The sequence below is a fragment of the Gorilla gorilla genome, chromosome 9, assembly GCF_029281585.2.
Source record: "Gorilla gorilla gorilla isolate KB3781 chromosome 9, NHGRI_mGorGor1-v2.1_pri, whole genome shotgun sequence".
Classification (NCBI taxonomy): Eukaryota; Metazoa; Chordata; class Mammalia; order Primates; family Hominidae; genus Gorilla; species Gorilla gorilla.
The window spans coordinates 6859476-6870434 of NC_073233.2; the positions used below are offsets into that span (position 1 = coordinate 6859476).

Genomic DNA, 10959 nt, shown 5'->3' on the forward strand with positions numbered 1-10959 from the left:
CAGCAGGTGCACCACAGGCACAGATGGAGCAGAGCTGGGGGCCTCGATAGTAGAGGGGTGACTGGAGTGGGAAGAGGGTGGCTGCCTTGTGGGCTATACTGATGCGGCAAATGAACCCAACTCCTCCTCCGCCCACCCTGGGCCTGGAGTTGCCTGGACCAGGGGCTCTCACACTGGCTGCCTGAGGTTTGGGGTCCAGTGGGCTCTCGGACACCCCCATCCATCTCACCCAGAGCCAGGCCATTTAGTTGTGAAGTTACTGTGGATATTCTTAAAACAGAAAGTTTCTGTGAAGCTCAGAACTTGAGGTCTCTAAGGAGGCTGCCCCATCCAGGATCTGCCTGCATGGGAAGGGTCTAGGAAGAGTCACGTCCCCAACCAGGGACGAGGCAAGGAGGCCCAAGGAGGCTACTGTAAACACGGGACACGCCTGAGCTGGCTTAGGAAGGGGGATGGAGAGAGGGCAGATTTGGTGGTTTGGCGGGTGGGGATGAGAGAGGGAGGGGTGGGGATGAGAGAGGAGGGGTGCAGGGCTGAGAGAGCCGCAGAGGGAAGCCGAATCCGAAACCTTCCGCCGCACGGGAGGAGACTGAGGCCCCAGCAGAATCCAAAAGGACTTTATTTTCTGGCACTGGGAGGCGCCCTGAGGCCACAGCCTTTTCCCAGGGCTGCTGGCAGGGTCCCAGGGCTGCTGGCAGGGGTTGTGGTCCTGTTGAGCAGAGGAGCGACGCCGCTGCCCTGGCCCCCGCTGTCCCTATGATCCTGCACTCTGGGGTGGGAGCTACATATCATCCTTGGACACCAGGCAGTAGAAGTCTGTGCGGGCACTGTAGTTTCGCGAGCCGAGATCCGAGACGTCCACTTCGCTGCTCCGGCTCTCTCCCAGCGAGACCCCACTGGTGTGCGGTGGAGCTGATGGCTCTCCAAAGACAGGCCCCCGGACACCTGGGGTGGGGAGACCGAGACGCCTGAGGTGGCCACCCACAGCCTTGGCCCAGACCCACTGCCAGGGGCTGCCACTGCTCACCCCCTGCTGTGATGGCCTGTGAGGCCCAGGAAGTTCCCAGGCAGACCGAGGGCCGAGCACCTCCAGGGCAGAGAGGCCGTGCAGGGGCCCTCGGTGCCAGGAAGTCCTCAACACCTGGAGCCCCTCCAGGCCCTGCCCTGTGCCTGCCCCCACTCCGCCCTGTGCTGAGCTTCTCCAGTTGGGGAGTGGGGCTGGGCGGGCATACCCAGGTCGCCCTCAGGGTCCGGGTCCACCTCTGAGTCCAGGGCCCGGCCCTCCGGGACTCGGCCTCGAAGAATCAGCATGGGGTCCTTGTCGTCCTGCAGCTGCGTCTGGGGGTCTCCTTCCACCGGCCTGTACCGCACCTTCCGCGGCAGCGCCAGCTGCATTTCTTTCCAAAAATCGGAGGAAGGAGTCTGGGAGCCAGGTCGGGGCGGTTTGCAGGTGTGAACACCTCGGAAGCCCCTGGCGTCCTGGCCCCCAAGAGCACACCTGCGGCCGCCCACGGGTTCCACGCCCTGCGACAGCTATTCCGTGGCTCCGGGGGCCTCAAGGGCGGCTCCCCCCATCGGGGCCCCAGGCAGCGGAACCTCCCCCCAGGGCCCATTCACAAAGCGTGGTGCCGCAGAGCTCCCCACGGAGGGGTCCCAGCCTGGAGCCCGGGCACCGCCCATCTCTAACCCGCCGTTAGCCCCGGACCCTCCCGCGCCTGCTCCGCACCACGGAGCCGGGCCTCCAGAGCAGCAAGGTCACCAGGTGGCGGTGCTGGCGCAGCAGGCGGAGCGCCGGATGCGCGGGGTCGCGCCTCTGGCCCTCGAAGGTGATGAAGATGGGTCTGCGGGTGAGCTCCAGCAGCCGGCACAGGCCCTCCCTGCGGGGCGGGACCGTCAGGGGGGTGGGTGCAAAGCTGGGGCCCACCCAACCCCGCGCGGGACCCACCGGAAGCTGTGGCTGCACCAGGCCCGGCTCAGGAAGGCGTCCGAAAGCACCACGATGAGGCGTCGGCAGCGGCTCAGGTTCACCAAGAGGTCGGCGGAGGGCTCTGCGGGAGGGCGGGCGTCGGCGGCGCAGGGGCGGGGGCGGGGGCGGGGGAGGGACGGGGCCGGAGGCTCAGGGGCGGGGCCGGACGCAGAGCTCTAAGGGAGGGGCGGGTTTTTGAGGCGGGGCCTCGGGGTGGGCGGGGATGGGGGCGGAGCTCGACGGTGGGGGTGGGGCCCCGGGTGGGACGGAGCATGGGGCGGGGCGGGGCGGGGCGGGGCGGGCCCTCCGGGTGGGCGGGGCACGGGGCGGGGCCCGGGATACCAGCGCGCGGCAGCAGGTCGCGGTCGTCCAGGAAGAGCTTGTAGCCCCGACGCCGCTCCAGCTGCGGCTTTAGGATGAAGTTCACGAACTTGCGGTCCTCGGGGCAGTCGCTGTAGGAGACGTAGGCGTCGTAGAGCTTCCCGTCTGCGGACGGCGGCCAGTCACCCCGATGGCTCCCGAGGCCTCACACCAGCCTTCGGGGTCCCCAACACCCCTAACCATCTCCCACGTGCACAGGGGCAGACCCGCCCCGGACTTTAACCCCAGCCGGGCCGCACAGAGCCCCCGGGGGCTAACCCCTCCCCGCCCCACGCCTCCAAAGCCGAGCTCAGCAGCGCAATCTCAGGGAGGCCGTGGCGACCCCTCCTCGCGCCCACGCGGGCCCCACGCACCGTTCATCTCCACCTCCCCATACGCGTCCTGGTACCAGAGCAGCACGTTGAGACGGCACTTGACATAGAGCAGGGCGGCCAGCAGCAGGGCCAGCAGGACCAGGAGGGAGGCCAGCACCGCAGCCACGTGGCTTGTAGGGCCTGCGGATGGGTTGCCTGAGCCGCTGCCCCTCCAGCAGCCCCCAAGCCTCAAGATCCCTGGGCCTCACTAGGTCTAGGTCCCCTTCTACCCTCCACCTTGGGGAACCCCCATCACCAGCTCTCTGAAGAGTGAAGGAGGAGAAGCTGATGTTCTGGATGGAGCAGGTGAAGGCCCCATAGACTTCAGCGCTGGTCACGTTGACCCCCAGGACACTGGACACAAGCACCTCTGACAGGTTGGCCTTGACCCTGGGGATACCAAGCCAGGGTCAGGGTCGACTGGGGATACCAGTGGACACCCCCGAACCCCACCTGTCTGGGTTCACCCAGGGAGGCTGCAGAATTGGGCCTCCTGGGTGGTTCTTGGGCCTTAAGCCAAGAGAAGTGACCTGAACCTGGAGGGGGTGCAGATTTGTTTCAGAACAGCCGTCCCAGTCCTGGGTCTGGGGCCTGGAGGTCCTTTGATCACAGACTTGGCCAGATGGTCGGCGTTCATTCAGACCCTAGACTTTGCTGACACCCGTAGCCCTGGGCAGTTACGAGGTGTGTGCCTACAGGGGCCATGCAGACCCGAGGGTCTGTCCCTGACATTACTGACCCTCCGTCTGGGTCCACAGAGGCACTCTGCTCGTGTCATGTCTGGCCAGGTGGTTACAGACCCAGGCATAGGTCAGGGAGACCACTGCCCTTGGCATGTCTGAGAGGTCACTCTGACCCTGGATACCCGGGTCTCTTACCAGGAGTACTCGTAGAGGCTGTAGTGGCCCCCATTTCCCAATGGAAGCCCGTCTTTCAGCCACTGGACTGAAGGTAGGGAGCAGTGGGGCCCAGAGACTACCCAAGTCGTGCAGTTCAGAGCCACTGAGCTGCCCAAGGCAGGCCTCAGCACCTGGTCTTCAGACGGGGAGAGGAAGTCAGGGGCCCTATCACAGACACCTGAAGAGAGAGGACACAGTGGGTCAACTGTGCCGGGGTGCCTGGCCCCACCACCTCCACAGTGGTCCGTGGTGCAGGAAGAAATAAGGCCTCTGTGTGGCTTGGCAGTCACACCATGTCTGCCCACGAGTCCCATGGGGACAGGCTTAGCACTTGGCACGTCTTCCCCCAGTAGTGGCCAGGCTTTGGGTGTTCCGCCCACCCTGTGCTGAGGGGACAGAGAGCAGTGGCCACAGTTGAGCTGCCCCAGGCCCACGCTCAAGCCCCATCTGGCTGCTTGTCCACCCAGGATGTGAGTCCAGCCCCCCATTTCCCAGATGCACCTGTTGCCCACCCCTGGTGACACCATGATGCCTGTCTCTTAGGAGGGGCCGGGCACTGCACCCCTCAGCCTGGCCTGCCTCTGCTGGGGGATCCGCAGAGAGTGTGGGCACCAGTGGGTTTGGGGACCCAGATGCCCAGTGTGCCAGCACCTTCCACCTGGATGGGCAGAGCTGGGTGCCTGGAGCAGCTGGCCTCATTCCTGCCTTGGGGGTCTTGGGGCCCTCTGCTCCTGGCCACAGGCAAGCCCTCCCCACCACCTGAGGCCTGAACTTGTTCATCTTTACATCAGGGTGATGAGCCCTAGCGGGAGGTCAGACCACCATCTTCTCAGTAGGGTATGGTCTCCTACCAGCACACATCGGCCACACCCCGCTGTGGGCCCCAGCAGTGCCCACTCCTAGTATTCCTGGGCTTTACTGACCCTCATGAGCCTGGTCTGGGGCAGGAGAGGGTGCAGGGCTCATCCTCACCACTCGCCCTGGTTTCAGGGCCAAGGGCCCAGGGGGAGGGGTGAGCAGGGGCCTTTGTATCCCCGGCATGTGGCCAGGCAGAGTGCCTGGGATAAGAGCAGGATGCACAATGAGGAGCCAGCCTGAGGGGCAGGAGGTGGGAGTGGGGAACTCAAGCCCGTCCCTCTCTGACCTGCCTACCTGGCATGGCTCTGAGCCGGGGCCTCCTCGGGGCAGGCTGGGCTCCAGGGTCACCCCCGGCTCCACCGGGCTCCTCGGCCAGCAGACTGATCCAAGAGCTGGGCAGGACTCCTCTCTGTCCTTGCAGTCAGCTGGACAGGGCACCTGGACAGGTCAGAGGCTGCCGCCATCCCCAGGGAACAAGTTAAACAGGAACAGGATGAGTTAACCAGTAACTGCCGGCCACAGACAGCACTGGCCCTGACCAGATGCCACCCTGAGCAGCCGCATGGATGCTGGCAGAGTTCTCGGAGGCCAGCAGGGTGTCTCTTTGAGCCCCTCACACGTGGCCAGAATGGGCACCACTTCACGCAGCCCAGGGCCACGGGGAGGGGTCATCAAGTCCAGGATCGCCTCCACCGGCCCTGGGGCCACCATGATGGCCCCGGGGTGCAGTGGATGAACACCAGGTGGGACCCTGTCTCCCGAGATGGCAGTTGGCCTCACTCCTGGCTGTCCCCTTCAACAGAGCTGCCACTGCAGGGGGTGCTGCAGTGCCAGAGACACAGCCTGGCCTTGGGGCAGGGGTGTGAGTGATGTACCCTACACCATGGGGGGTGCCCAGCTCTGACCACGTCTGGATGCAGTCGGGGTTGGGGGTGCCCAGCTCTGACCATGTCCGGATACAGTCGGGGGGGGTGCTTAGCTCTGACCATGTCTGGATGCAGTCGGGGGTGGGGGTGCCCAGCTCTGACCATGTCTGGATGCAGTCGGAGGGGGTGGTGCCCAGCTCTGACCATGTCTGGATACAGTCGGGGGGGGTGCTTAGCTCTGACCATGTCTGGATATAGTCGGGGGGGGTGCCCAGCTCTGACCATGTCCGGATACAGTCGGGGGGGGTGCTTAGCTCTGACCATGTCTGGATGCAGTCGGGGGTGGGGGTGCCCAGCTCTGACCATGTCTGGATACAGTCGGGGGGGGGTGCCCAGCTCTGACCATGTCTGGATGCAGTCGGGGGGGGAGTGCCCAGCTCTGACCATGTCTGGATGCAGTCGGGGGGTGGTGGTGCCCAGCTCTGACCATGTCTGGATGCAGTCGGGGGGTGGTGGTGCCCAGCTCTGACCATGTCTGGATGCAGTCGGGGGGTGGTGGTGCTCAGCTCTGACCATGTCTGGATGCAGTCGGGGGGGGAGTGCCCAGCTCTGACCATGTCTGGATACAGTCGGGGGGGGGTGCCCAGCTCTGACCATGTCTGGATACAGTCGGGGGGGGGGGGCTCAGCTCTGACCATGTCTGGATACAGTCGGGAGGGGGTGCCCAGCTCTGACCATGTCTGGATACAGTCGGGGGGGGTGCTTAGCTCTGACCATGTCTGGATGCAGTCGGGGGGAGGTGCTCAGCTCTGACCATGCCTGGATACAGTCGGGGGGGTGCCTAGCTCTGACCATGTCTGGATGCAGTCGGGGGGGGGGGTGCCCAGCTCTGACCCACGTCTGGATGCAGTCGGGGGGGGGGTGCCCAGCTCTGACCATGTCTGGATGCAGTTGGGGGGGGTGCCCAGCTCTGGCCCACGTCTGGTTACAGTCAGGAGTGCACGTGAGCACAGACACCTCGAAACACCTCGGGAAACACCTCGGGAACCCTCAGCTTAGCCTCGCCCTGCGGTTGTGAGGCCGGAGGGTGAACGGCGCCCGGTGGGGATGGAGGTCTCGGTTCCTGTGTCCTTTCCCAGCCCGTAGCAGCAGCCACACACACCTCAAGTCTCCCAAAGCTCCTCAGTGAGGTGGCTGCAGGGAGAAGCCCAGAGCCTCTTCCTTGGCAGCCCAGGGCCCCGGGGGCCTCTCCTCACTGGATGCCACAGGGTCACCCTGTTTATCCAACAGGCACTGACTGTCTACTCCCCTCCCTGCTGCAGGGACACAGTAGAAGTGGGGATGTAGGGATCAAGCCTAAGGTTCTGCACCCCAGCTCCCTCAGGATTCCTCCCCGCTAAGGCCCCAGAGGTGGTGGCAGGGACAGTCCTCTTAGCCTGCCACCTATTCCCTCTCCATGGGTGAAGCACAGCCAGAGGCCCCAGGTTTGACTGTTTGGCAGTTTCCTCGGGAACCGATACAGCATGAGGCGCACACCCATGGGGGATGGCAAGGGGGGTCCTTGAAGAAGTCCTTTGCGGTGGAGGACACTCCAAGGAAAGTCCTTGACCCAGGGGAACCACCCACTAAGGGTCCTTAAAGCACACACTTCCCAGGAAACCAACCCCTCACAGCAAGCCCGGGAGGTCACACCCCCAGCCCAGCAGAACCCCTGGCATCTCCTGCAGTGCTTCCGTGACCGCCCCAAGCTCAGACCTCAAAGTCCTCCCTCCAAAAACAGCCTCAGAGCCTTCTGGAAGTCAAGGGCAGACTGCCAGGATATGAGCACAGCAAGAAAGCAGGTGCCCTCCCCTGCAAACCCTCCTCTGCACCCTCTCCCCTGCCCACCTTCCCCTGCACCCTCTCCTCTGCCTGCCTCTCCTTGCACCCTCTCCCCTGCACCCTCTCCCTGCAAACCCTCCCCTGCACCCTCTTCCCGCACCGTCTCCCCTGCTCCCTCTCCCCTACACACCTTCCCCTGCACCCTCTCCTCTGCCTGCCTCCCCCTGCATGCTCACCCCTCCCCACCTTCCCCTGCCCACCTTCCCCTGCACCCTCTCCCCTGAACCCTCTCCTCTGCCTGCCTCCCCCTGCACCCTCTCCCCTGCACCCTCTCCCCTCCCCACCTTCCCCTGCACCCTCTCTTCTGCCTGCCTCCTGCACCTTCTCTCCTCCCTACCTTTCCCTGCCTTTCTTCTGCCTACCTTCCCCTGCACCCTCTCCCCTCCCCACCTTTCCCTGCACCCTCTCCCCTGCACACCTTCCCCTGCACCCTCTCCTCTGCCTACCTTCCCCTGCACCCTCCCTGCGTACCTTTCCTTGTACCCCCTCCCCTCCCTAACTTCCCCTGTACCCTCTCCTCTGCCCCTCCTCCCCTGCACACATCACATACACACAGCCCTCTGGCCCATGTGCACCTGCACAGAGCTTCAGTCTCAGCCCGTGTGCACACTTGCACCTCCTACACAGCACACTTCCTACCACACACACCTCCCATTACCACTGCACACAGCTTAGGCTGCAGACCCCTCACACAACTGTTGAGTATATACAACACCCATTGCAACGCTTGTCACAGAGCCTAGGACCACAGGCACCCCACAGCACACGCACTGCACCTGACACCCACCCTTGGCCACTGATGCGACACAGCCTCCTGCTGCCCCTCGCTCTGTCTCACACACACATGCACACACATGCATGCATATGGGTCTTGGGCGCCGTGGGCCTCCTCTCAGCCAGGCCCTGACACAGGCTCACTCAGAGCAGCAGGGAAGGCAGTCACCTGGTTCCAGTTCTTTCCTCCGGGGGGCAAATGTTGGTCATTGGTGTGCCTTTGGGAGCAAACTCTCCCCTTCGCTGGGCCCCAGGGAGTGTCCACAGCACCAAGGCTGCTATGGATGCATCGCCAAGCGCGGTGGGGACCTGGCTTGTGTCTTTGTGTACTTTGATCAGAACTTTCCCTGTAGCTTCCTGGCCTTGCAGTCACATCCTCTCCTAACCCTAAACCCCACCCAGGCACCCACCCCTTCCCTAGGCGGGCGGGAGGACGGGCAGTTGGTGGTTCTCACCCCGCCTGCCCGGGCTCTTCCTGTAGCTCTGAGTCAAGCGGCTCCTTCCTCTGGGGCCCGCCCCAACCCACCCAGGCACGGCACTTTCCTCTGTGCAGCGTGTGTGTGTGTGCAGTGTGTGTGTGTGCATGTGTGCAATGTGTGCGTGTGTGCAGTATGTGTGTGTGTGTGCAGTGTGTGTGTGTGCATGTGTGCAATGTGTGCGTGTGTGCAGTATGTGTGTGTGTGTGCAGTGTGTGTGTGTGCATGTGTGCAATGTGTGCGTGTGTGCAGTATGTGCGTGTGTGTGCGCGTGTTTGTGTGCGTGTGTGTGTGTGCATGTGTGTTGTGGGGCGGGGGGTGCTCAAAGGGGCAGGTTCCGGGGGTAATGGGTGGGGGCTCCTCCAGCCAGGAGACCCCCGCCAGGGCCATCCTGCACACATACAAGGACCGGGGACCGCGCGGCATGCCTCTCAGACGCTACTAGGGCTCACACTTAGGAGCCAAGGGGCCGGTTTGCTCCCCCATGTGTCTCTGACCTCTGACCCTGGGGAACAGGGCCTTCAGAAACTCCCAGTCAACAATGGGGCTCCAGCAGAACTCTTCCGCCCTCTCTCCGTCCCTCTCCCAGACATGGCTCCCCTGATGGGTGAGCAGTTACAAGGGGCTATGGCATCTTGTAGACCTTCCCTTCAGGCTGGGGTGGGAGGGCAGTGCCCCCTTTTCCAAATAAGGAGCAAACACAGGTGGCCGAGGCTCCTGGCTCAGAGCAGATGACAGGCAGACGGCATCTCATGTTGTCACCACACTGACACCCCTCAGGTTGACCTGGGACTGGGGACCCAGTGACCGGTGGCTGGTATTGCCCACAGAATCAGACAAGGGTCTCCTTTGGACCCTGGCCCTGCCCTCAGCCACATGGGGGCAGGGCTTCATTGTGGAGGGCTGCCATCCAGCCTCCCGGCCCTGGCTGAGCACCCTCTCAGCAGCAGGCTCTCTACACGTACTTGTCTGACTGAGTCCCAGCCCTGCTAGGACCTTCCTGTGTCCCGGTACTCAGCCTTGGGTGATGGTGGGCCTTGGGCTCAGGATCCCAAAGACAGCACCCCTTCCCCCACAGAGCCTGATACCAGCCCCTCCTTGAAGTGGGCCCTTGGAAGCCCCTCAAGAAGGTTCTCCTCACACTGCAGGTCAGGAAGCAGGCACAGCAGGGCCCAGGGCAACCCCGCAGGAAGCAGGAGCAGGGCCTCCAGCACAGGCCCTGGGGTCAGCCGCCAACTGTGAAGCCCAGGCTCGGCGGCTGCTCTGTGCACCCGGTCTCGGCGTCACCATCTCTCCGGGCTGGCTTGACGTGACTTGGCACCCCCTCCTTCCCTCTCTCTGCTAACGTCCTCCACCCCCGAGCCCCCAAGTCCACCGTCAGGGTGAGCATGAACATCCACAAAGTCTCCGACCCTCGCCCGCATAGCTCTTCCGAGGCGCCCAGAATCTCAGTCCAACCCTGGCCCTGGTCGCCTCGCACTGCCCACCGCACTCTGCTGGGCACCTTGAGGTTCTTAGAAAGCGCCAGCTCCTCCCGCCCTCAGACTCAGCCAGCGTCCTCGGTCCGCGGCCGCCCCTGCCCGGTGGGTTCGACGCTCAGCACCCAGCACCCTGCGGGCGACTCCCGCTCAGCTCGGACGCGCCGCCCCTCCGCTCCCCGCGCGCGCTGGGCCCCCAGCGCCTGTCCTGAAGCAGGAACGTGGGTAAAAGGCTGCGGCCCCGCAGGCCGAGGGGCTCTGGTTCGCTCCCCTACCCCGCGCCCACCTGCGCTCTGGGCGCCCTCCAAGTGCGGAGGGCGGAGAACGAGGACGCGCGCGGGAGGCGGGCACGGGAGGCGGGCACGGGGGTGCGGCTCGGGGCGCTCGGCCGGGGCAGAGGCGCGCGGATGGCGGAAGCTCCACCCGGCGCCGGGAGAGCTCGGGCCCAGCCTGACTCTTGGTCCGCCCTCGGCGCCTCAGGAAGCCTCGAGCTGGGATCCAGGCTTGGGGGACCGAGGTGGGATCCCTGCGCGCCTCGGCGCTCCTCGCCCCGCTCTGTTCTGCGCCGAGGGTCACCAAAAGGCCGCTGACCACGTCGGGCAGAGGAAAGGGTCGCCCCCGCCCCCTTCGCCCACTTTCCTCCCTTCCCCCAGCCCTGGAAAGGGCCAGGACGCGGGCGAGCTCGGGCTTCCGGGCGACGCGGGAACCTCCCCGGCCCCGAGCCATTTCCTGAGAGACCGCGCCCAGGGACAAGCAGCGCCCCGGGCCCCGACTCCAGGCCTGCAGCGGCTCTGGGAGGACTGCGACCTCCACTCACCTTCGCGGGTCTGATGGCGACCGCCACTCACCTGCTGCCAGGACCTGGGGCTCGCGCCGGGCGGGGGCGGGGCAGCTCACCTGAGCCAGGTGCGCAGCGGCAACAGCCCCGGCAGCGGCAGCAGGTGCGGCCCCGCCCCGCAGTCAGGGCGGGGGCGGACCCCAGCGTCCCGCTCTGCGCCCAAGGCTGGCGCTGGAGGCTGCGCTGCTG

General features: G+C 65.0%; 1 protein-coding gene across 4 annotated transcripts; it reads right to left on the bottom strand.

Moving 5' to 3' along the window:
• Positions 1–601: 601 nt before the first annotated feature.
• SIGIRR (single Ig and TIR domain containing) lies at positions 602–10951 on the bottom strand. 4 transcript variants are annotated; one of them, XM_055355704.2, is made up of 10 exons: positions 10781–10951; positions 4752–4911; positions 3579–3777; positions 2957–3090; positions 2701–2841; positions 2309–2452; positions 1946–2048; positions 1727–1877; positions 1233–1422; positions 602–945 (listed from the first exon to the last, which is right to left on the bottom strand). In XM_055355704.2, the coding sequence occupies exons 2-10, from the start codon at positions 4756–4758 to the stop codon at positions 782–784; spliced, it is 1233 nt and encodes a 410-aa protein (XP_055211679.2). In that variant the 5' UTR covers positions 4759–4911; positions 10781–10951; the 3' UTR covers positions 602–781. The 4 variants fall into 4 exon arrangements, with proteins under 4 accessions (XP_055211679.2, XP_055211678.2, XP_063566908.1 ...); XM_055355703.2 differs by having other exon boundaries at positions 10750–10854; XM_063710838.1 differs by lacking the exon at positions 10781–10951 and adding an exon at positions 10219–10721.
• Positions 10952–10959: the final 8 nt, after the last annotated feature.